The sequence below is a fragment of the Agelaius phoeniceus genome, chromosome Z (genome assembly GCF_051311805.1).
Source record: "Agelaius phoeniceus isolate bAgePho1 chromosome Z, bAgePho1.hap1, whole genome shotgun sequence".
Lineage (NCBI taxonomy): Eukaryota > Metazoa > Chordata > Aves > Passeriformes > Icteridae > Agelaius > Agelaius phoeniceus.
Genome location: NC_135303.1, coordinates 49,238,822 through 49,265,238, shown reverse-complemented (window position 1 = coordinate 49,265,238; position 26,417 = coordinate 49,238,822). Strand labels below are relative to the sequence as shown.

General features: G+C 43.1%; 1 protein-coding gene across 1 annotated transcript in view; it reads left to right on the top strand.

The window, feature by feature from the left end:
* PIGG (phosphatidylinositol glycan anchor biosynthesis class G (EMM blood group)) overlaps positions 1 to 25,091 on the top strand; it is an 81,174-nt gene extending 56,083 nt beyond the window's left edge. The window contains exon 13 of the mRNA XM_054652362.2: positions 23,451 to 25,091. Within this exon, the coding sequence (XP_054508337.1) occupies positions 23,451 to 23,676 (226 nt within the window). The 3' untranslated portion in view covers positions 23,677 to 25,091. The remainder of the gene's footprint in view (positions 1 to 23,450) is intronic.
* Positions 25,092 to 26,417: the final 1,326 nt, after the last annotated feature.

Here is a 26,417-nt window from a genome sequence, read left to right as displayed (position 1 = left end):
ACTTTTCCTTCTAGCGTAAGGTGGACATGCAGTAAGTGTTTCAATACCTTTTTTTTGAGTCCTGGGTAGAAAGTGTCTTCTTAAAGACAAAGGACAGTCCAAACATTTTCCACTGAATCCTTCAATATTTTATACAAATAGTTTTTAATTCTTCTGTTTAAATCCATTCTGTCTTACTAGGTGTTAGCTGAACAAGGTGTAAGCTGAAAAAATGTTGGCATCTATGAGTATATGCTGCTGCATTCTCTAAAATTGTAATACTTATTATCTGTTATATTGTAGCAGTCTCATTCTCTAAATAAATAAAAAGAAATACAGAGGTCATCTACTTGTTTGTTGATATGTATGGAAATCTGGAAGTGATTGGCTCAAACTGGGCTGGGGTTTTATTGCCATGAGCTGGAGGAGTATTCTACTCACTTATGTTTTTCCTGAGATGCTGTCATTGTAGAGATGGCTGAAGATTTCTCTTGGACTTTATTACTACTCTGTGATGGATACCTCTTCAGTCATTCCTTTTCATGTTGTTGAGACACTGACTTTTCCTATGAGGCTTCCTCCAGGCAGCCATGACTTTCAGCGTTGAAAAGTATTTTCTAATTGGAAAGTGATCCAGCAAAATAGGGTTGCTTCTGTTATAAACAAATAACAAGTTACTTCCAAGCCATTTGCAAAATAAATATCATCATTTTGCTCCATTAATCAGTTTTAGGAGCTGAAGCACTTTCTATGTAAGTATTAAGGAAACTTGTGTGCACAGAATTTATGAGTAAACAGATTGGGGGTAGGTTAGGTTATTTTTGCTTTCTATAGATAAAATTAGGTGTCTGAATAGATTTAGAACTTAAAAAATTATAATCTAATTTTTGATGGAGTTAGCATATCCAACATGAGGTTTGCTTTCCAGTAATGACTGGAAATTGAGAACGTGTCCTCCAGTGTGCTAGCTACTGCCCAAATCATTGAGGCTTACTCATTTGGCTTTTAAATGGTCTTATGGATGCTGTTTATTACAATTGCTATGAGATTTGTTCTCATCAGCAGAACTGCAGTCTTAGGTAGAGAACACTTCGAGTAACATCAGCTACACTTTTTAATTGAAATGGTCTATCACTTTGTAGGTAATACTGAATTGAAAGGATTCTGAAAATCTTTTTTATTTCTGCCCAAGCTCTGGTTTGAGGTTGTCATGGTTACATTGTCTTCTTCCTCTTGTTCTTCTGGTTTTCATGTGACTTTTGCTCAAGAGCACATAGCTGAGTTTACAGTTCTCATTGCATCTTTAGACTGCAACTACCTAAAGTGCAAGTATGTAGCACCACTTTGCTGTACAAAAGGGCGCAGTATTTGTTCTTTATTTTTGTTTTGAACCTCTGTATTGTGAGACAGTATTTTTCTGCCATCCTATATGGTTAGATTTCCCAAAGTTGCTTGCACAAAAGAGTTCATTAGATGTTAATACATGCAAAGCTTATTGAATATTAAGACAATCAGTATTAACTGTGTTGGACATGAGTAGCCTAGGGGAAGTTTTGTGTTCCAGTGGTAAGCATGCAGAGTATCCTCAAAGAATAATGACAGTCTAGTCAGAAACTGTTGCAGGATTCTAAAAGGACTTGAAAAGCTGAAAAGCTAATAATGAAAGGTTGGTTAAGTTTTGTGTCTGTAAATAAACTTATAGCATAGCAGTCCTTCCTATTGTTACTGAACTATGCTTACTGGAACTTAACAGAGGAAAACTAAAAAAAACACATCATTCTGCAATAAGCAGAATTTTAGTAAGGTTGTATGGAGAAGGGATTAGGTTTTTCTACACTACCATGTAAGAAAATTTTGATTAGTCAGCCCAGCTCATAGTAGATGTTGAGCTGTGAAGCTTGGTGCTGCTAAAAAATGAAGATTTCATTTTCCCATGTGCTTTCCTGCTGTCTCTGACTCACTGTCCTTCTTTATATCTTGCCTGCTGTCTCTTCTCTCATTCCTCCTTATCCTTTTCTTTAGCTTGTTTGGTATCTTTCCTATCCCTCTCTTGTTATCCGCTTGCCAGCAGCACCCCACCCCACCCCAAACTTCCCTTCTTTCTTGGACACACTTTGCACCTGTTTTTCATACTTTTTCTCCCTTGCATGTGCAACACATCTCTCCCTCTCACACTTGCATCGAGATAAGACCGCTGCATGCAGACTGAGAGAGACCAAGATGGAAAGCATAGAATTACAGGAGTAAACAATTATTTATGCATATGAGGTGTCCCAGTAAAACGGGGGCACCTGGATGTGGTTTAACACCTCTGTTCATTCTCCTCTCTCACTGTGTCAGTCTCTCTCTCTGTCTCTGTATGGTGCTACACCTGTCTTCTCTCCACTCCCCTCCTTCTTGCTTTCCTATCCTGTCAGACACTTACCCTTCTTGTGCACGTTGCCTGTCTCTCATGGCTGTGCTTTCATTATCCCATGTGTTTGGGTTTCCTGCCTCTTTTACATGCAGACTTTTCCTACTTGCCACATGTGTTTGCTTTATGCCTCTTGTGCTTCCTGTCCTAGCTATGCTTACCTCTCTCTCTTGGGCTTCCTCACTCCCTCCTCCTCAGTGCCCTCCTGTCACTCTCATGATTCTGCCCCTCACAAGCATGCTTCTTCCTGTTTCATGCTTCTGCATGAGCTTTCCTCCTCACACACTTCCTCACTCACACTTCATGGATCCCTGACTCCCCATCAAGGCTTTTCCCCTTCTTTCTTACTCAGTTTTTCCATCTCTCAGTCATGCTTGCTCCTTCTCATGTATGCATTCTTCCTGCTTTATGTGCTCTTTACATTTTCTCTCACACACTTCTGCCCTTCTCTCACATACCTTTCTCCCTCTCTCTCGCCTTTTCCTCTCACCTTTATGCTCTTCTCCTGATTGGCACACTTCTCTCCTCTTTTGAGCCTTCCCATCTTGCAGCTCCCCCCTTGTATGCTTCCCCCTCTCACGCATGCAACTCTCATTGCTCGTGCACTTTCTCCCTCTTGCAAGCATGCAAATGCTCTCCCTCTCTCATTTGAATGTGCTTTGTTTTTCTCTTGCTTTCTTGTGCATGTTTGGTCTCTTGTTTCTTTCTCTTGTGCATCCTCATGTCTCTTGTTTATCCTTTTTGTGTCTTCCTTTGCCTTTTGCAGCTTTTCTCTTTTATTACATGCTTTCCCATGCCTCACAGATTTTCCAGCTTTCGCATGCACTCAAATACTTTAAAATCCAAACTGCTTGCACTCTCCTCTGTGCCATGTTAAATCTTTTACCTGGGTCCTCATCTTCTCCCTCACCCTTCTTCTTTCACATGCCTTTTTCTCTAGGACTTCCCTCCCTCATTCCCTTTGTCTCTTTATCTTTTACTTTCTCCTTTGTATGTATTCCAGTCTCTTGACAGACATACTTTCTTGCATGCACTGTGCCTTTCTTGAGCTTGCAGTGTCTCACTTGTGCTTTCTTCTTCTCACTCGTTCTCTATCCTTTCCACCTCTATAGTTTTTCTTCTAAATCTGTAGAGCTTGCCCCAGCCATACCCTGCTTTGGCTTGTCTTGAAGCTGCTTTTCCTCCCTCTTAGATTTGCATTTCCTCTCTCTTGGGGATTTCCTATCTGTCTTTCAAGCTTTTTTGAGACCCCTTCCCAAAACAGAGTGGCTTCCCTTCCTCTCTTCCCTGTCATTATCTCCAGTTGTTCTTCCTCCTCTCAGTTGTTCCTTTCCCACATCTCTTCTCCCTCTCACTGCAAAGCTTCTTCTCTCTTTATGTCTGCACCCACATTTCCCTCTCTCTCTCTGATAGGTTTTACCTTTTTTTCATGTACTTTGCTTTGCCTGCCCCTCATCTGTATCTTTATCAGTGATCTTTACAAGCGGATTAAGTCACGACACCAAGTTAGGTAGAAGTGTTGATCTGCTGGAGGACAGGAAGGCCCTGGAGAAGGATCTGTACAGGCTGGATTGATGGGCCTAGGCCAGTAGTATGATACTGAAAAAGGCCAAGTGCCAGGTCCTATCCTTGGATCACAACAACCTACAGGCTGGGAGCAGAATGGCTGGAAAGCTTCCTGGTGGGAAAGGACCGGGCAGGGATACTCGTTGGCAGCTGAACATCAAGTGCCCAGGTTGGCCACAATGGCCAATGGCACCCTGGCCTGTATCAGCAATAGTGTGGCCAGCAGGACCAGGGCAGTGATTGCCCCTCTGTACTTGGCTCTGGTGAGGCCACACCTTGAGTGCTGTGTCCAGTTCTGGGCCCCTCACTACTGGAAGGATATTCAGGGGCTGGAGCATATCCAGAGAGGGCAGTGGAGCTGATGAAGGGTCTGGAGCACAAGTCTTATGAGGAGCAGCTTAGAGAATGGGATTATTTAGCCTGGAGAAAAGGAGGCTCTCCACAATTACCAGAAAGGAAGTTATAGCTAGGTGGGGGTCAGACTTGCTTCCAAGCAGCAAGTCATAGGACAAAAGGAAGCGGCCTCAAGCTGGACTAGGGGAAGTTTAGATTGGATGTTAAGAAAAAGTTTCTTCACTGAAATGATTGTCAAGCATTGGAACAGGCTACCCAGGGAAGTAGCTGGGTCACCATCCCTAGTGGTACTTAGATGTGCAGATGTGGCACTTTGGGGCATGGTTTGGGGTGGACTTGACAGTGCTGGGTTCATGGTTGTACTCAAAGATCTTAAGAGTCTTTTCCAGCCTTAATGACTTTGTATGTTTTTTGCATGTATGTTCCCTCTCATGCTTTCCCTGCTATCCAATTCTTGCTTTCTCCTGTGTGCTTTGCCTCTCCTGCCTTTTGCCTGAATATTGTGCTGTGCCTCTCTCATGTGCCTTTTTTCTTGCAACTCTGAACTTCCCTTTCTTATTCTGTCACTTTGTTCTTGTGCTTTGACCTTTGCCTCCACTTGTGTGTTTCTTCTTGCATGCATTTTCCCTCCTTTGTACACTTCATCTCTGACATATCTTTCATTCCCTTCTGCCTGTTGTCGTCTTTACACACGTGTTGCCTTCTCTCTCACATACTCTGTCTTTCATGTGGGCTTTATCTGTCACATGCTTTGCTCTTCCCTCATTTGTGCTTTGTCCCTTGTGTCATGTGCTTCGCCTTTCTTCCTCTCTTCCTCTCTTCCTCTCTTTCTTTCTCTCTGTCTCTTTCTCTCTGTCTCTCTCTCTCTCTTTTTCTTTCCTTCCTTCCTTCTGCCACTTCCTTCCTTTCTCACTTTTCTCTTTCTCTCTCTTTCTCTCCTCAGTGTTTTGCACTCATGCTTTGCCTCTTGTGCATGTGCACTTCGACTCTTGTGTGTGTGCTTTGCCACTCTGTCTCCCACAGATGCATTTTGTGGCTTTGTCTTTTGTGCTTTGCAGTCATTGTGTCGATTTAGCCATTTTACTCTCCTAGTCTCTCTTCTTATAGTGTCTAACATTCTTCTCTCTCATGCATTTCCATCTTTCAGTTTTTCTCTCCTTGGACTTTGTCTCATGACAGCTTTCTGTCTCTCACTATCCCCCTTGTGTCGCTTGCTGTCTTAATTTATTTTTTGCCTCACTGTACTTCTCTTTCCTGCTCACTCCTTCTCAATCCCTTCTTCTCAGTCACACCCCCAACCATTCCTCTCCTTCCTGAACTTTCCATCTCACTCTGCATCTCTTTTTGCGTCCCTCTTCCCCATCAATCTGTGTCTCTTTGACCTCTGTCCTTCTCTTCCTTCATCTCTTCTGCTGTCTCCTGTCTTTCCGCCTCCATGAGATGGGCTTTTCCTCTCTCATTTGTATCTCTGCCCTGCAGCTTTTCTTGTCTTCCAGACATATTTTGCCTCTCACTCACTTCACTTGCATGATGTTTTTTCCCATGTTTGCCTTTTTACATTCTTCCTTGCTTTGCCTCTTTCACTTTTTCCATTCCTCATGTGCTTTCTCACCTCTTTGACACATTCTTGCACTTTCCCTCTCCTTCATGCTTTCATTTCCTTGCTTATGCTTTCCCTACACTGCTTGCTGTTTCTTGCTCTTGGCATTCCACTGCCTTCATTTCTCTATCCATCTGTCTCTTGGGCTTTTTCTTTGTCTTAGATGTGTTTTCTCTCCCTCCCCTCCTCACAAATTACCTCTCAGTCCTTTCTTCTCTTTGTGTAGCTTCTGCCTTTGTCTTTTCTTGTCTTAGGCTTTCTCTGGACTCCTCTTTGCATTCCACTTGTATCTATCCTTCCCTGTTTTCCCTCTTAGCAGTGTGCTTTTTTCAGTCAATTCGCTCTTACTTCTCAACCTTTGCCTTCCTCTTGGTCATGTTGTCCTCCTCCCAAAGAAACTGTCTCCTTCTTGTAGAGGTGCTTTCTCTTCCATTCTGATCAGTCTTCTCTTTCACAGACCTTGCCCTCTCCTACAACCTTAAACACATCTGCTTTCTCTCACATACATAACCTCTCACAGACATGTTGCTTCTCTCTTGGTTTGCTTTTCCCTTATGTTTTTGTGAATGTTCATGCTTTTGTATGTTTCTTTTCTATTTTTCTGTGTTACTCACTTTTTCCTCCCTGCTGTCATCCTGTGGCTTCTCTTTTTCTTGCTTTCACTTTCCCTCACTTTTTCTCTCTTCTGTCTCCAAATTCCCTCCCTCCCTCCCTCCTTTGATCTTCCCATTTCCCTACTCTCTTTACCCTCCTTTTACTCTATCTCAGATGTTTTCCATTTCACATTCACTCTCTCACATGGTCTTCCCTATTTACTTTCTTCGCCTCTCTCACTCTGGTTCTGACATGCTCTTTGTCCCTCTGTCACATGCTTTGACTCTCTTGAGTGTTGTTACTTTCTTTTGCACTTCCCTCTTCTCACTCTTTCTTCTCTCTGTCATTCTTTCCTCCCCTTTGGTTGCTTTTCCATCTCAGACACATTTTTCTACTTTGATGTGTTCACTTTCCCTCTTGCTCATGTTTGCCATCTCTTGCTCATACTTTCCCTACCCCTGATCTCTTCCCATTCCCATGCCATTTAGGCATGCTTTTCCTCCCTGATGTGCTTGTTCTCTCCTTTCCTCACAGATTTCTCTCAAAGGGAGCTGAGCAGGTGGGTTCTTCCTCTCAGCAGCCATTCAGGCACAGGGAGGTGCAGAGGTGCTATTAAAAGAAGGCTCTGAGGACCATGGTGAACAGGGCCTGTGTTTGAGGGAGCAGTGTGGCAGTTTGTGCAGGCAGGGTTGCAGTCATCCTCCTCCTAGTGGGGTTTTTATTTTGTATTGGGGGTGGGTTGTTTGTTTGTTTGGTTGGTTGGTTGGTTGATTGGTTGGTTAGTTTTGGGATTTTTTTCAGCAATAGTCTCTAAATGATGCCATAGCTAGTAAAAGTGTACCAACCCAAACAGAACCCCTCAAGAAGGACGAATCTGTCCAGACCCTTTCCTGTAAGGAGTGTTTGAGCCTGTGAGAAGTACCAAGGGATGGATGGTGCCTGCCTGCGGTGTGAACAGCTGAATGATCTCCCCTGTCTGGTGGCCAAGCTAAGGAGGAAGTCAAAAGACTAAGGAGTATTAGGGAAAGCGAAAGGGAAATATTTTTGTGGAGTTTCACCCTTCCATCCGTGAGAGAAGCCCTCCAGGAGCCAGAGGACTCCTGTGCCTCCTACAATCAGGCAGAAGGAGGAGACCTAGTAGATGAAGGAGAATGGAAATGGGTTTCTTCTTGGGGACTTAATAAAAAGTTCTTCCTGACCCTCATTACCTGCCGAGGTGCCACTTCAGAACAGGTATGAGGCCTGAATCCAGAGGGTCAGCCAGATGATATTGAAGAAAATAATCTGCCTGGAGAGCCTCCAGATTACATTTCATCTGTCAGATGGATCACTACCTCTAGCATTAAAAAGAAAAGTAGTCACAGTAGGTGACTCCCTTCTGAGGGGAGTAGAGGACTTTGTATATTGACCAGACCCATCCTACAGGGAGGTCTGCTGCCTCCTTGGGGCCCAGGTATGGGATATCACCAGGAGACTCCCTGGGCTGATTCAGCCCTCTGATTATTACCCTCTGCTGACACTCCAGGCTGGCAGTGATGAGACTGAAAAGAGGAGTTAAAAGGGACTTCATGGCTCTGGGTTGATGGGGTAGAGTGGTGTTCTGCTCAGTCCCTTCAGTGGCAGGGACAGATGATGAAAGGAACATGAGAACCCACATTATCACCAAGTGGGCTGGTGCCATCAGCAGAATTTTGGGTTTTTTGATCATGGGGCTGCTTTTACACCACATGGCTTGCTGAAGTCAGGTGGGCTTCATCTGTCTATGAAGGCAGAAGGATTCTAGCCCATGAATTGGCAGGACTCATTTAGAGGGCTTTCACCTATGTTCAAAGGGGGAAGTAGATGCAACTAGGCTCTCCAGAAACAAGCCCATGGTGGTAAGCCTGAATCAGGGCTGAAATCAGCAGCCCAATTGAAGTGCATGTACACTAATGTGTGCAGCATGGGTAACAAACAAGAGGAGCTGGAAGCCATGGTACAGCAGGAAAGCGATGACTTTGTTGCCATTACAGAAATGTGGTGAGACGACTCACATAACTGGAGTGCTGCAATGGATAGCTACAAGCTCTTTAGAAGGGACAGGAAAGGGAGAAGAGGTGGAAGGGGGTAGCCCTGTATATTAGGGGGGCTCTTTACACCACAGAACTTGAGATTAATGATGATATGGTTGAGTGCCTATGGTTAAGAACCAAGGGAAAGGCCAACAAGGCCGACATCCTGGTGGGAATCTGTTATAGGCTACCCAACTAAGATTAAGAGGTGAATGATCTTTTCTATAGGCAGCTGGAAAATGTTTCACAATCACCAGCCCTTGTTCTTGTAGGTGCCTTTAACCTGCCAGATACCTTCTGGGAACTCAACACAACGGAGAAGAGGCAGTCTAGGAGGTTCCTAGAGTGTGTGGAGGACAACTTCTTGTTGCAGCTGGTGAGCGAGCCTACCAGGGTAGGGACAATGCTAGACCTGCTGTTTGCAAACAGAGAAGGGCTGGTGGGAGATGTGGTGGTTGGAGGCCACCCAGTGCACAGTGATCATGGAAATTACAGTTTTCAGTATTTGGTGAAACAAGGAGGGGGGTCAAGTCCACACTGGACTTCTAAAGGGCAGACATTGGCCTATTCAACAGACTTAGTCAGAGAGTTCCTTGGGAAGCAGCCCTTAGAAACAAAGGGGTCCAGGATGGATGGGCATGCTTCAAAACAGAAATCTTGAGGGCACAGGAGCAGGCTGTCCCTGTGTGCCAAAAGATGAGCCATCGGGGAAGACAACCAGTCTGGGTGAGCAAAGAACTTGTGAAGGAGCTAAGGAAAAGAAAGAGGGTGTATCACCTTTGGAAGGAGAGTCAGGTGTCTCAGGAAATGTTTAAGGGAAATGTTGCTTAGTTGGTTGTGTAGGAAAAAAATTAGAGAGCCAAAAGCCCAGTGGGAACTCAATCTGGCCACTTCTGTGAAGGAAAATAAAAAAATGTTATTTTTAATACATCAATGGCAAAAGGAGATGCAAGGATAACCTCCATTCTCTATTAGATGCAGGAGGGAATTTAGTAACTAAAGATGATGAAAAGGCAGACATACTTAACACTTTCTTTGCCTCAATTTTCAGGAGAAAGACAGGTTGTCCTCAGGACAGCTGTCCTCCTGGGCTGGTAGATGGGGACAGGGAGCAGAATGGTTCCCTGTTATCCAGGAGGAGGCAGTCAGAGACCTGTGGAGCCACTTAGATGCTCACAAGTCTGCGGGCCCAGGTAGCCATCCCAGGGGGAGGAGGGAGCTGGCAGATGAGCTTGTGAAGCCTCTCTCCATCATTTACCAGCAGTCCTGGCTCACTGGGGGGGTCCCAGATGACTGGAAGCTGGTCAATGTGATGTCCATCCACAAAAAGGGCAGGAAGGAAGATCCAGGACACTACAGACCTGTCAGCCTGACCTCTGTGCCTGGCAGGAGAATGGCACAGATCATCCCAAGTGTGGTCACATGGCACCTCCAGGATGGCCCAGGGCTCAGATGCTGCCAGCATGGATTTAGGAGGGGCAGGTCCTGCCTGACCAACCTGATCTCCTTTTATAACCAGGTGACCCACCTGGTGGATGAGGGGAAGGCTGTGGATGTTCTCTACCTGACCTTCAGCAATGCCTTTGACACCATCTCTCCACAGGACCTCCGCTCCTGGAAAAAGCTGGCAGCCCATGGCTTGGACAGGAGCACTCTTTGCTGGGTTCAGAACTGGCTGGATGGCCGGGCCCAGAGAGTGGAGGTGAATTGTGTCACATCCAGTTGGTGGCAGTCACCAGTGGTGTCCCTCAGGGGTCTGTGCTGGGACCAGTTCTGTTTCATGTCTTCATTGATGATCAGGACAAGGGGATTGAGTTCACCATCAGTAAATTTGCAGATGACATCAAGCTGGGAGCAAGTATTGATCTGTTAGAGGGTAGGAGGGCTCTGCAGAGGGACCTGGACAGGCTGGATAGATGGGCTGAGTCCAAGGATATGAGGTTTAACAAGTCCAAGTCCCAGGTCCCAGACCTGAGTCACAACAACCTGCAGCACCACAGGCTGGGGATGGTGTGGCTGGACAGTGCCCAGGCAGAGAGGGACCCGGGGGTGCTGATCCACAGCTGACTGAACATGAGCCAGCAGTGTGCCCTGGGGGCCAAGAAGGCCAAGGGCATCCTGGCCTGTGTCAGGAATAGTGTGGCCAGCAGGAGCAGGGAGGTCATTCTTCCCCTGTACTCAGCACTGGTGTGGCAACACCTCGAGTGCTGTGTCCAGTTCTGGGCCCCTGAATTTAGGGAGAATGTTGAGATGCTTGAATGTGTCTAGAGGGGGGCAACAAGGCTGGTGAACAGTCTGGGACATAGGTCCTGTGAGGAATGGTGGGGGAGCTGGGGTTGTTTAGCCTGGAAAAAAGGAGGCTCAGGGAAGACCTTACCTCTCTCTACAAGTGCCTGAAAGGTGTTTGTAACCAGATGGGTCTCTTCTCCCCAGCAACAACTGACAGAACGAGAGGACACAGTCTTAAGCTGCACCAGGGGAAGATGAGATTAGATGTCAGGAAAAAATTCTTCACTGAAAGAGTGATTGGGCACTGGAACTATCTGCCCAGGAGGTTGGTGAATTCACCGTCCTTGGACATGTTTAAAGAAAGACTGGATGTGGCACTCAGTGCCATGGTTTAGTTGATAAGGTGGTGTTAGCTCATAGGTTGGTCTTGATGACCTCAGGTCTTTTCCAACCTAGTTAATTCTGTGATTCTGTAATTCTCCCTAAGTATCCCTCTCTTTTCCCTTTGTTATCCCTTTCCCTTTGGCTCTGTCATTTGCCTCTTCTACTTTTTTTTTCCTCACACTTGCCCTTTCACAGGCTTCCCACACCCTTTTCCTCTCTCTGTGTCCTTTACCCATGCGTGATGCACCTTGTACCTACCTGTCTCAACAGCCTCCCTCTTAGATGCATCCTCCTCACTCTCATGTGTTTCCTCTCTCACATGAATTCTGCCTGTCATGCTTACATTATCTTACATGTGTGCTTTTTCTTGCTTGCTGTTCTCATTCTCTGGCACTGCCCTCTCTTACGTGTATTACTATTCTTAATTTCTGTGTCTTCCTTCCTCTCTTGTGTGCTTTCTGTCTCACAAAATTACCCTTCCTGTTTGCACTTTCAATGCCACTTGTGCTTTCTGTCTTGTCCAGTGTCATTGTTCCCTGTCTCACTGTCATTACCTTGGTCTTGTTCCCTCTCTTTTTCTCTAGCTTTCCCTCTCTCCTCATTTCCCTCTTTTTTTATTGTCCTCAGTTCCCCCTTACCTCTCTTTCTTCAACTCCCACCCTCTCTGTCACTTGCCTTGTCTTTCTCACACACTTTCCCAGCAGTATATGATTTGCTTCCTTCTCACCTGCCGTTCTTCTCTCTGTCATGTGCTTCCCCATAACTTTTCATGATTTACTGATGTCATGTTGTCATGTTCTGCTCACCTTGCACTTTCTCACACCTCTTCCCCATCTTCACCTCATCCATATTCCTTCTGTCACACACATGTTTCCTCATGCTGTCATTCAGTTTTATTGTCTGTCTGGTATGTGGTTTTTGTCTTGGATGTGCACTTTGTGCTCGCTCTCTAATGCTTTGCTTCCCTTGCATGCTTTTTCTTCCCCTTGTGCTATACTGTTTCCTTTTTTTATCTTGTGTTAAGTCTTTCTCTCTCACTAACCTCCTCTCTCACGCTTTCCCACCTTTCTCACATTTTTCCTCTTGGACTTCCCTTTTGCTTATGCTTCCAGCCTCTGGCTAATGCTTTCCCCCCCTAGCTTGCTACCTCTCTCTCTGTTGTTCTCTGTCCTTGTCCCACTTGCTGCCTTTCACACTTCCTCTAGCTTTACATTTCTCACAGTATGTTTCCCTCTCTGTCATATGCCCTTACTGCTGTCTTCAGTGTTCATGTCCTCTCTCCTGAGTGTGCATTTTCTCTCTTTTGGATGCTCTTTGACCCCTTCTCTTGCTTTCTCTGTCTCGCTTGCATGTCTTCACTCATTTGTGTGTATCATCTTTTTCTTGCACACCCTTGCCCTCTGTCCCTTTGCTCTTCTGCTGCCCTCCTTTCTTGCATTGCTATACAAAGCACACAGTTCTCCTCTCCTCTGCTTGTACTTCCTCTCTTACTCCTACTGTCAATTTCCTGTGCTCCTTTCCTACCTCTGTCATGCTACCCTTTTCATCTTTTATTACCCCTTTTGCTTTCCCTTCTCCCTTCTTTCTCTTGTTTTCCTTCCCTCTTGCACGATTTCTTGTTTGTCTCCATCTTTCCCACACTTTTCCCTCTATCGTGGGCTCTCTTACTTCGCCACCTTGTAGTTTTCTCCCTTGCATGCTTTATGTCACTTGCATTATAGCCTCAGCACATGCTGTCACTCTTGGTTGTGCTTCTTGTGTGTCTCTCACTCAGCAGCACTCCTCTCACTGTCTACTTGCTAGTTCCCTCTCTCTGCATTTCTCTCTTCCATAATTTAATTCATCTTGCTGCCCCCTCACTTACCCTCCAAAATTCACCCTAACACTCCTTCTCTTGCTTCCTTACTCTTGCTTCTCACACACCTTGGCACTCACTGGCATACACAGGTTCTGTCACTCCCACATGCTCCTTCCCCATCAATCTGTCTCTCCTGGGGTCTTTCCCTCTCCCTTCACCCCTCTCTGGACATCCCTTCCCTCCCACCCACTGTACCTTTGGCTCCCCCTATCAGATGTCTTTCACCTTCTTACCCTCTTTTACTTTTTCACACATTCTATCACTTTCTTCCTTGCTTTCTCACACTTGCCTCACAGGGCTTCTTCCCTTTCTACCATGCTTGTCTTGCCTCCTGCTCTTGTGTATAGGCATTTCCCTATCCCTATGGCACTCCTTGCATGTTTTTTTCCTTTTCTTGTGGGTTGTCTCACATATTTTGTTTCTCTTTTATACTTCTTTGCTTTTACTGCTTTCTCTTGACCACATTTAGTTTCAGTTGAGCAGTATCCCAGTCTCTCTTGCTTGTACTTTTCTGATTTCATGCACACCGCCTTTTTCTTACCTTCACTTGCTTTTTCACTTCCCCTCTTCTCTTTTACTCATACTTTCTGTCTCACTTTGACACATTCCATCCCTCTTTCACACATTCCATCCCTGTTTGTTTTTGTGCTTTTCTTTTAGTTAATGCTTTCAATTCCTAGAATTCTGTATCATGGCTTTACTTTGTTGCGTGTGCTTTTCCTTTGGTCTGCTGCAGTTTTCCTTGCTTGCCCTTGTACACTTTTCTCCCTTGTGTATGCTACCCCACCCTCTCAGCCTCATACTCTGTTGTTGATTTCCTCATCTTTTAAGTTTCTACTTCCTTGCATGCATGCTTTCCTTCTCTCTCTATTGTGTGTCCCCCTTTTTCTGCATGTGTTTTTCCTCTCTGGTACACTTTCCTCATCTCACAGTCTTATGCTTCCTCTCTATTGCTTTTACTTTCCCTCTCTTAGGCACACTTTCCCTCCCTTATGCAGCCATTTTCCTCCTTTCCAGTGCTGACTTGGAAACCTTCCAATCTCATTTGTGTACTTTCCTGTTCTGTCACATGCTTGTGATTCCACATCTGTATTCCTAATAAAATTGTCTTCTTCTTAAATTCTCTCTCATTTTTTCATCCATTTTCCCCTGCCTATCCCCTCTCTGACACCTTTCCTCTCTCTTGGGCACATAATTTCTCATCTTCTCTCTGGTGTCCCCATATGCTCACACCCACAGACACATTCAGTGTGTGTTCCTGGTATGCTTTCCCTCCTTTTCCCTGTTGTTTTTCACCTTTCTCTCATACTTCTCATATTTCTCTCATGGACTTTCTCTTCCTCAATTTCTTGCTCTATTATATGCATTCCCTCTCTGACAGGCTCTTTCACTTTCCCATACACACTTTACCTCTTATTTGCTCAAGTGTCCCTTGTCTCTATTGTGAATGTTTATCACTTTTACACTCTCTTGGTCTTTCTCAATCAACATATGTTCCCCTCTTGTACCTACCTTCCTTCCTTCCTTCCTTCCTTCCTTCCTTCCTTCCTTCCTTCCTTCCTTCCTTCCTTCCTTCCTTCCTTCCTTCCTTCCTTCCTTCCTTCCTTCCTTCCTTCCTTCCTTCCTTCCTTCCTTCCTTCCTTCCTTCCTTCCTTCCTTCCTTCCTTCCTTCCTTCCTTCCTTCCTTCCTTCCTTCCTTCCTTCCTTCCTTCCTTCCTTCCTTCCTTCCTTCCTTCCTTCCTTCCTTCCGCCACTTCCGCCACTTCCGCCACTTCCGCCACTTCCGCCACTTCCTTCCGCCACTTCCGCCACTTCCTTCCTTCCGCCACTTCCTTCCTTCCGCCACTTCCGCCACTTCCTTCCGCCACTTCCTTCCGCCACTTCCTTCCGCCACTTCCTTCCGCCACTTCCGCCACTTCCGCCACTTCCTTCCGCCACTTCCTTCCGCCACTTCCTTCCGCCACTTCCTTCCGCCACTTCCTTCCTTCCTTCCGCCACTTCCTTCCTTCCGCCACTTCCTTCCGCCACTTCCCCCACTTCCCCCACTTCCCCCACTTCCTTCCTTCCGCCACTTCCTTCCTTCCGCCACTTCCTTCCGCCACTTCTGTCACTTCCTTCCTTCCTTCCTTCCTTCCTTCCTTCCTTCCTTCCTTCCTGCCTTCCTTCCTTCCTGCCTTCCTGCCTTCCTGCCTTCCTTCCTTCCGCCACTTCTGCCACTTCTGCCACTTCCGCCACTTCCGCCACTTCCTTCCTTCCGCCACTTCCTTCCTTCCGCCACTTCCTTCCTTCCGCCCCTTCCGCCACTTCCTTCCGCCACTTCCGTCACTTCCTTCCTTCCGCCACTTCCTTCCTTCCTTCCTTCCGCCACTTCCTTCCTCCCTTCCTCCCTTCCTTCCCTCCCTTCCTTCCCTTCCCTCCTCAAAGTGCAAATTAACAACTGCAATCTTCTGATAGTTGTGTTCTGTCTGTTTACATTTTCTGTCTCAGAGCCATTATAATTACAGTGTAACCAAAACTAGGGCATGAAAAATCCTGTGTTGATTTGTCTGACTTCTCAGCTGGGGTCCAAAGAGGAGGAGGTTCTGCAGTTACTAATCAAGGTATCTTCATAAAACATCAGATTAATCTTGCAATTAATTACATTTTGTTCAGTGTTCCTTTTGCAGTTAATGATATTAGCAGTGTCTCATCCTTTCCATCCTTGCAGAGATCTTAGGTCTACAGATCATGCTGTAATCCATTTTGCTTGGATTATGGTTTGTGGGGCTCTGCAGTCCTTATCCCAATGCTGAGTATTGCTCTTAAAAGTAGTTTGCACAAAGCTGAATCCAACACTCCTATAAACTTGCATAAGTAAAAAGTGTGTATGACACTTGGGCTTAGTAAGAGTATCCCTGTGTAATCCCAGAAGGCATCTCATTGCACCGCAAGGAATAAAGGGTCTCTGAAGATGAATGTGCTGTGCATTGTGCTAGAAAAAGCTGTGAAGAAAGTTGGGAGCAATATTCTGATACAATGCATGAATGCACAGTTCACTGAAGAAATTATTCCATTGCCCCTTTCTCTTCAGTATTTTGCATATTCCTCCCTATTTATTCTGAAACAGATTGGAGCATAGTACCGACTTTGTTTCCTCTCTTAAACCAACAAGAGCTTCATGATGATATTGGGCTCTGAGTGGTTTATGCTGCTGCTCAAGCACAAGCAGAGTCATTCAGAAGATCACTGCTAGAAAGAGAGTGTCAGACTTGCAGACCTTTGCTTATATACCTCTTTACCTCTATACCTCTTATATCTATTTATTGTAGCAATGTTTCTAGATATAACCTGTACTTTTGCTGGTATTGGCCTAGTCCTATTATTCTTACAAGTTTTTTTTTCCTTTTTCTCCATTACTTTTCTGTTCTCCTCTGTTCCATGGCCAACATAACTACTTGGTTCTGGTAGCTGTGACATACTGTCATTCTGCATTTATCTAGGATTTTTCTATCTTCTTTTCTCACACCTTTTCTGGAAGTTAACAAATTCTTATTGAATGTGTGTGTTACTGGGATGGCAGGAGTAATTTGAGGAGAGAGCTCAAATTTTATTTAAGTCGTAAGTTTAAAAATAGTTACTGTAGTGGAAAAATACAAGAAAGAATTGAGTCTGCCCTCAGTGCAGAAGAGTGAGAATTGCTTCACAGAACCACAAATCACCCCAGGTTGGAGATGCCCTTAAAAGATCATCTGGTTCAACCTTTTCTGGGAAGAGGAGCCTCCATGAGATCATCTAGCATGCTGTCCAGTCTTGTCTTGAGAATTTGCAGTGAGGGGATCTCTACCAGATCCCTGGCAAGATTGTATCTGTGAGTGATAGTTCTCACTATAGAACATATCTTTTTTATACTGAGATGAAACCTCTCCCAGCACTACTTGTACCCATTGCTGTATATTTTCTCCATGTACCACCTGGTGAGGAAAGCGTCTCCATCCTTTGTTGCCATCTTGAAATAATAAAGCACAGGAATGCTGTGATGAAGTCTCCCTGAGCCTTCTCCATGAAGAAGAGACTTAACTTCTAATGTCTTATGTTGTACAGCTCTTTCATGCTCTCCAGTCCTTCTTTAGAGCCCCTCCAGCCTGTCCATGTCTTTTTGGAAGGGTGGGGAATAGAACTGAACGTAGTACTACAGGTATGGCCTGACAAGCACTTAGTAGTGTTGGGATAACCACATCTCTCCCTGCTAGTAGTACCCCTGAGAATGCAGCCCAGGACGTGATTTGCCTGTTGCTGCAGCAGTGCTCTGCTGACTCGTGTTTAGCTTGTTGTTCCCCAGTACGCCCAGGTCCCTTTTGGCAGCACTGTTTCCCAGTCACGTGCGTGCATCCTAGCCCATAACCCGGGTCCAGGACTTTGTGAAACTTCATATAGGTCTTAATAGCTTGATCAGATCTCTCAGTAAGACAGCTCTCCCTTCTACTCTGTCCACCTCAACACCCAGTTTAGTGCCCAACAGCACATTAGCTGTGTTTTCAAGTCCTACCATCTAGACATGATTCATCCAGAATTAATAATGTATTTATGAAAATGTTCAGCCGTTTGGGGCTCAGTAGCATTCACTGTGGGACCCTACTTGTGACTGACTGCCACAGTGAGTAAAAAACATAGATTACCACCCATTCTGGCCTTGCTGGTCAGTTTCCTATCCTCAGTTACTCTTAAATAAATTGTGCTTTACCTTTCTAGAAATGCCTTGTATCACTGTCAGTATGTCTTGTTATACTGGTATATTTTAACATATTACACTTGAATTTAATTGAATAACCTGGACACTAACAGTCTGTGTTAAATTTCTTCAGATCCTGTCTGTCAATAACAATTGTCGGATGCAATTTTTCTTTACACCTTTAGCTAAGGTCATGAAGAATAACTGTTTGTTTACAAAGATGGGCAGGAAATTGTGCAGATGCACCTGAGCAGAAAATCAACCTGTGAATTTCCTTGTTATTCCTTGCATGTATGATGCCATTGTAAAATGCTTCAGGTTTTTTTCCTACTGGAAAGCTTATGAAGTGTTCAGTGAATTCTGGAAGAATAGTCATAGAAAATTGAGTGATGCTGGGCTTTGAAATACTTAGGATTTGTGTTTTGCTTGTTAGGATGGTTTGGTTATACCTTGCTGCAGTAAAATCTGGGACAGTGTCAAGAGGAATAGGCTGGCTTGGTTTAGTGTTTTTTTTCTTTTTTGTCTTTTTTGTTTTGTTTTGTTTTTTGTGGGGTTTTTTTTTGTTTGTTTGTTTTGGTTTGGTTTTTGGTTTGGTTTGGTTTTTTCAGGGTTTTTTCAGGTTTTTTTGTGTGTGTATGTTTTTGTTTTGGGTTCTTTGTGTGTATATGTGGTTTTTTGTTTTGTTTGGTTTGGTTTGGTTTTTTTTTTTTTGCTTATTTTGCTGACATGAAGCTCACAGCACAACTGATTATGCCAGCAGTGAGAACCAGAAAAAACATTGATACAATTCTACTTTTCATACTCTTGATGCTGAAATCAAGAGAATTGAAGTTTTAAGTCCTAATAGCTTTTTACAGCTAAGTCTTTGTGAGAACCTGCTGAACCCTGTACTACAATCCACATGTGCTACAGTCCCCTGTAACTTACTGCCACAGACATGACCTTGCTCAGGTAGTTGTACCTTCTCTGCCTTTCTTACTGGGACAAGAATGCAGAGGGCAGAGAAAAATCAGTCATCCCCAAGTTCCTAATTTCCATGGCAGCAGAATACACTTAACAGCCCTTTTATCTTGCTGGCAAGCACCATTTTTGACATCTATCCATTGATAGGGTATTGTGACAAAATTGTGACTTCATAGCATTAAAACTGTGGTTCTGATTCGTAGTTTCTACCAGAATTAATAATGTAAATTTCCAGAGGACTCTTGGTTCCCTTGGAACTGATAAATATATTAAGTGTTTTTCCATGAAAATGCAGGATTGTGTTCTATAATCTAAAATAGTGTTGTAGAATTATACTAAGTGGGAATGGGACATGTGAGAGAGATAGAGCAAATTTGTTCTTGCTGCTGAACTGCTTGGTACTTGCTTAGATCAGAGAAATTTCTTACACATTGCAGATACTCTAAGATGTTGGAGAAATTTTGAATGCTACACAGTTTGTTTCTGAGTGCAACCCTTCATTAGTATGTATGGGGCAGATGAGCAAAATCCTGAGTATTTTTCAGAGGGCACTAAACAGGGAGATCTTTGAAACTGCAGAATGCCTAGAAAGAGAAGTGCCACTTAATACTGTAGAAGATGTTAATACAGTGACAGTACAGTAATTGCCTTCAAATAGGCAAAATTCAGGATCTCCAGTTGGAGATAATTTAGGCAGTGATGTTCAACTAGAAAAGGGGGAGGTGGAAGGGCAGAAATGCTAGAGGGTAACTTGCATTGAAAGGACTCAGCAGATTCATAGTGAAACCCTCCAGAGCAACCCTCCTCTTCCAGCCCTAGAAGAGCAACAATAGTAGGGTATTCCGCCCTCATATGCTTGCATGTTTCTATGCTGTTTATTTGGTATGGTGTGTTGGAAAAAGGGTTGGAACACTGTAAACACTGTAAAGATTACTTTAAAATTCCTTGCGGATGCATTTGTAGGCCTGTCTGTGGAGATGTTTTTCTTGATTTTTAAGCTACAAAACTTGTTGCCACCAGCTGCCAAGTATTCTGTATAACTAGGAGACATGTTTTCACAAGATAATAGTGGTTTGGGTTTTTTTTTTTGTTTTGTGGGGGTTTTTTCCGGGTGGATTTTTTTTTTTTTTTTTGCATTGTAGTTTTTTTTCATTTTGCAAGACTTGTATTACTGAGTGGCACCTTAGAGATGGATTTAGAGGTGAAAAATTTGTTGATGGAACATCTACTATTAGGGTTTAGGATATCAAAAGAAGTGGTAAACGTATTAATATAACAGTTTCTTGGGCATATTTTACTATGCATTAAATATTTTCCGTTAAGAGACAGTTTTTGCTGAAAGCCAATGTTTTCTAGACCATACTTAATGTTTGCATTCTAATTACAGCATGTTTATTGATTTTAATCTGTAGTGTTCTTTGCTTCAGAACTCTCCAAAAACATTACTTTTTCCAGGATCTCACATGAAGTTTGGATATGCTTTGCCATTTGTAACACATGGATCTCTGTTTCAAGTCCCCATAAGCTGACTTTCTAGATGAGATGATTATTAGAAGCTGAGTATTCCTTTTTGTTACTCCTGCATTGTGCAGAGGCCTTAATAGTGGGCTGTTTTTGTCAGAACATGGAGGTAGTTTATACCTGTCTGTGCTCTTCTCCTTTAAATAATGAAAGGTATTAATTGCTGAAGAACGATTCAGGGTGGATTAGTTACAGTTTGGTACTTTAGATGTGTCCTGTAGTCTTCCATTATTTTAATTGGAGCAGCACTGAGAATTTGCAAGGTTATTCATTACTGGCTGGTCCAGATCATAAACATAAGGATACATGAGTGGCATCCCACAGACAGCTTTCTCTGTTCTTCTGGTGAATTAGTTTGGAGTAACTCAGAAACTGGCGGAACTAGCTGGATTGTCACGGTCATGTTATCAGTAGCTGCCTAATCCCTGGATGCTGCCTTCCTTGTGGCCTGGAGATGCTGTGTGCACTGTGTCTGTAGAATGAGAAGAAGGAGCACACAAAGGGCATTACTACTCGCTGTGCAAATTTTGTCCCTGGCCAAAGTAAGAGAAAAGAATGATGATGTGCTAAGTTGTTGCCTTAGGATCAGGCCAGGTGGGTCTCACTGCTTCTGCTCAGTCACTCCAGTGCTCTGTCTGCAAGGATGCATGTGTGAACGCTTTCACCAGCTCTGAGATAAACCTAATTATTCTGCTGTTGAATCCCACTAACAGTTTAACTTTGTGGATACAGTGTGCTTTTGCTGCCTTCTCTAAATTGCACCATTGCATCATACAGCAAAACTGTCCAAGTTTTCCCTCTAAAGATATGTGTCTGTGTTATCTTGAGAGGTGAAGTGAGTGCTGAGAGCTTTTGTAAGTAGAGGTATCCTGTAAGTAGAAAACAGCTGTTTTTATGATATCGGAATACAGAAAGAATTGGATCATTGACCTGCAGATTCATCTATATGATCTATCAAGTGCATTTTTTAACTCTAGAAAATGTTTTTAAAAATGCCTGTTTGTCTGACTGAAAAGCCATTTCCTCTGTTTATTCAGTGGTCATCTGACTATTACAAATACTATTTTACTACGAATACTGTTTTAACTCATATCAGCATCAAGACAGCTAAGACTGAGTGAACTGCACTTTGTTTAATCCTTGTCAATAAAATCAGTTATTAAACATAAAGTTGGTTGTTTACACAAGCTCACTGAAGATTAAGATGGTTATGCAGCAGCAAGGAGCAGTCTAATTCACTCCCAAGCTCCGTTTTCTTGGCTAAGCAGCAAAGGAAATAGTTTTCTGTGAACTGAATATATGCTTTTCAGTCATTCATGCCTGCTGTTCTTGATTTTAAAACTCTGCTTTCATTACCTGTTCTTCCTTCTACTGAAAGCCTTGGGAATTTAGATCTTGACTTCACTGGAAAACAGGACTGTATCCAAGTTATTTTTATTTTAAAAATAAGAAGTTTAATGGTTTATGTAAAATACTGCGTTCTGTAGCTTACTTAGTCATAAGTAACTAATTAACATCTTGCAGAAGTGCTAGCCATGTTAAATTTTTATTACTTGGAACAAGATTAGAATTAAAAACTGGGAGGAGCAGAACAGATCCTCAGATCAGGATTTCGCTGTACAACATTTCCACTCTTTGCCAGTGTGTTCTTTTGGGAACTGCTTATGTAAAATATTTTGATGGGGAGAGGAAAATGTTTGCTTATTATTCCAGTGAAATAGTTTTTTCCTTCCTTTTTTCTGAAGGGGTAAACTTCTGAATTTAGTGTGAATTAATCTCAGCAGATGTATTTTGGGGAAATTGGACAGGGGCCAACCCAGCATTGCTTTGAGTTGGTGCCTCAGGAGAGGGAGGACAATCAAAGTGCAGAAAACCTTTTCACTTCCATTTTCATCTGACTTTTGTCATCCGCCAAAATACATCGATGTGGCAAATATGGTCCATGTAAGTTACATGGGGCAGACATTTCTTGGGATGCAGTGGACCCAGCTGAGCTAAGCACCTGTGACAGGAATGCAATGTATCACTCTTGTGAGATTTAGAATATGGTATTTGGAGAATGTTATGTGGTGCAGTGTGATGCAATATCCTGTTTCAGCTATCCCACTTCCTCCCTCAGGTGTGCCAACAACAACCTCTCCCTTCCCCTCCCCTTGCCCCCTTGCTAAGTGCTGTCCGTCAATCTTAACATTCCAGCAAGGCCATGGTCTGATTGGCAAAAGTTCAAAAGAGGCTTCTCAGCCCTGGAGTCATTGGGCTATCCAGGTGTCACTTGTCTCCTGAGACTTCCCCCCTCCTACCTGGTTGGTGGCACATCTATCCCTTCCCTCCCCCTCTCCCTGGGCTTAAAAGACACGGGCACCATGCAGTTCGGAGTTCTGTTGGAGCTGTTACAAGATTCAGAGGTCTGTGACCTAGGCATAAAGCTCTGGATCAAACCCTCCAGCAGGACCCAACTCCTTTTTCCTTCACCTCGCCTAAAGCCTTTCCACCAGAGGTAAAACTGAGTTCCTGCATGCCTGGACTTGTCCCAAGTGCCAGCTGCAACATACAGCCAGCCAAAGGTGTCTCTGATGTAAAACCACCTCAGTTGCTGCTTCTGGTCAAGCAGCAAGAGCCAGATGAGCCCAGGTACGGTCCATCCAGTAATATTGGGATCATATTCCAATAGTTATGTTAGTTAGCTTTGTGAAGCTTTCCAATAGCACGGTTTTTATGTTGTTTTGTACAGTGTTGCTGGCTATATGGGCAGTGGTGCAGTCTGACAAGTGTAATGCCCTTTACAAGGGGGCTGCATGCTCCATCTGATTGTCTGTTAACAGGTTAGCAGCTTTGTGAGAAGTACTGTCGTCCTCTCTTCTTCCTACCATTCAGGTCTGGTGGAACGGCACTGCAAGGTCAACAGGAGACAAATCGGTCTTGAAACTGCTTAATGGAAACTTTGACAATTAGAACAAAATACATTAAAGTACAGAGCAATCTAAGGTTGAAGTGAACTACTGGGCACCTTTATTGTAATCTATGCTTACACCTACATACACATTATAGGATATATAGAGGTGACAAGAACAAATTTTATTGGTTCATCATTGCATTAACAATCAGCTTTCTAAAACAAAGTGGAGGTCTCTGAATACTCCTTGTGCTGTGAAGTAATGCTGAAGAGGGGAGGAACTCAGGTGTCTTTTCTGAGTTTTCCTGAGAATGACCTCCTCTGTTTTTGTTCCCAGGAACTCTGCAGCAGTGGGTCACGGCTGTTTCTGCTACGCTCTGATGCGTTCCATCCCAGTTGCCATCTACGTTGTTTTGGTGACAGGTCTACGCTACCACCTGTTCATATGGAGTGTCTTCTCACCAAAGCTCCTCTACGAGGGAGTGCATGTGTTCATCACAGCTACTGTCTGCCTGTTCTTCACAGCAATGGATCAGAACCACTCCTACAAAGTGCAAGACTGAAAATGGGTGTGTGGTGTGTGGTTCTGCATTGCAATATCCACTGTGCCACTGGATTGGAAGAAGGAAAATACTGACTTTAAATTGTTGTGGAGATTTTGAAGAGTAAATTGTTAAAAGAGTTGTTTATTTTACTCAAGATCAGTCTTGTGTTAAAACTGAGCTTGCTTTAGAAATGTTGAATTGAAATAAACTGTCTTTTCAAGGATACCTTTTGTTCTATAGCTGTCATTATAGCGCTTCCCAAGTAACAGAATGGTGATATTACATGTTTTGAATTTGAAAATATACATCTTGATATAAATACAGACCAGTGCCTTGTAGGCACAGAAGAAATCCTGTGTGCATATAATTTTTTTACTTTCTTAGACTACAGAATCCTAAAAATGTGCAGGATTTCTAGGTGCTGTTCAGAAGATCCTGAATCCATTAGCTTCAGGGGATTTTTGTGTTTGTTTTCTTTCTAGTGGACGCATTGAAATTTTTATTGTACAAACATCCCAGGTAAGAGATTTTGTTTTGCATAGGCAGCAAGCATTTCTGTTTAAAAGCAGCATTTTTCTTTGTAGGATGAGTGCCATCATTGTTTGTAATGGATTTCGATCTGCACTTCAGACACCGAATAAGAAACACTTATGGTCTAACAAAGTAATGAATCTTTTATGGAGTCCATTCACAGCTAAAATGTTGTTTCTTCTTATCAATGTTATCTTCTTATCTTCTTAAATGATAAATCAGGTTGGTGCTGCTATGCTGAACATTTGATCATGTTTTCCACACATTGGTAGAGAGTTTTGAGCAGTGAACAGGAAAACAGTTTAATGGATTAAGTTAGCAGCAGAATAAAATGTGTAAAAGGTGTGTTTTCAGTTTGCATCACCACCCCCCTAGTGACCTGTCTAGCCATCTCACTTGAATGTGCTGTAATTAATTTCTAACAATGTTGTTTTCCTTGGTTCTGTAAAGAAGATACATGTTAACGACTATACTGACTATCAGTATTCATGTGGGGTCCTTTTACTTCTTTGTTTTGTCCATCGAGTTAGTCTAAATATATTTGAGGTATATCAGAAGAGAAGCAGACCTTTTAACTTTTGTTACAAATATGGAAAAATAAAGCTTTCAAGACCAATATAGCTGACAGCACAGTTAAAATCACTGATGTCCTTTTTGTCTCGTGTTACAGATAATGCAGATCTCAAAATGTAGGCCTTTAGTTTTTATACATTAATACTAGGCCATCTTGATTACTCGTAAGGAAATATTTTTTCAGCTATAAAACAACTAAAATTTTCAATATACTGGCAGCATATTGCTCATTACCTGAAGGAGAGAATACTCTATCTTAATGTCCTTTACTGTGACCTGCTGGAAGATTGAAAATTAAATATTTCTAATAAATCACATTTTACTGGCAATTAAGGTTATTTAAATCAGTTTGTATTTGTGAATGTGCATCTACCATTTTCACAATTCTCAATTTTTTTTTGGTTACCTGCTGGCTAGCATCCATGTTGGCATTATCAACATATTGTCTGTTTACTTACATCGTTAATTTGTAAGCAGTCCTCCCTAAAATTCATAAAGATTATGTTTATAAGACATTTAAATCAGAGGGAGAGGGTGCTAATAAAGAGATGGAAGGCATAGAGCAGAGCTTCTGGTGTACAGAATCCTAAAACAATGTGGGATGACATTTACAAGGTCTTTTATTGCTTCCTTCTGGGTTTGTTTTTTTTCTTTTGTTGTTGTTGCTTTTTTGTTGTTTGTTTGGTTGTTTTTTTTTTTTTTTTGTTTGGGGTTTTTTTTTTTAGTTTTTTGGGGTTTTTTTGGTTGGTTGGGTTTTTTTTGGTTTTTTTTGTTTGTTTGTTTTTTGTGGGTTTTCTTTTTGCTTCTAGTGTATCTCTTTTATCAAATAGTGGAATCTAAACTATTGTGTGTGTATTAAGATTGCATTTTTTCAGATTACTTAGTTAAATGATCAGTGTCCCCCTTCTCCTCTGGCGTTGAAAGAGAAAACATCCCTGTCCAGATTGGATACAGTATTAAATGGCTTGGGAAGGCTGTTACTTAGGTCTTCAAGACCAGGAAAGGGGGGAGGAAGGAGAAGAGACTGCATTTCTGTCTCAAGTCAACTCATGAGTTTGCATGATATATGAAAGAAACATGGTGCTTTCAGCTTCAAAATCGACATTTCAATTCTTTTTCGTCCCTTCCCTTTGGGTGTAGGCAAATGAAACAATGCTTCATGAGCTTGTGGGCTCTAGCAATGCAAATCTTAGGCAGTGAAGGAATGAATTAGTTTCTGCTGCAGGCAACCAAGCTTTAACTGAGGGATTATGTTACAATAATTTTATTTTTAATCAACATAAAGCAAATGCCTGAATACAAATTCTTAATTCTTATCTCACTAGTTAGTTGTTGCACCTCACTTCTTGTCATGTTCAGCATGTTTTAAACTCTCAGACAAGGAGACAAGTGACATGGGAAGCAGGAATGCTACTGGGATGTTTTTTGCGATTCTGAGCATATCAGTTTCTTCTGTCCACATCACCTGTAGTCCCTGCTCCAGTGTGGGATCAGCCTGGAATTCCTTGGTAGTGCCCTGTGCATAGGCACAGACTCCTCCTTAAATACCTTCTGAGCAGGGATGTTTCCTCTGTTTGGATAAAGCTTTGCCATGTTAAATATTTCTGCTCAGCACCTTTACAGACAGTGCAGCCAGTTACTGTGGGCTACTGTCT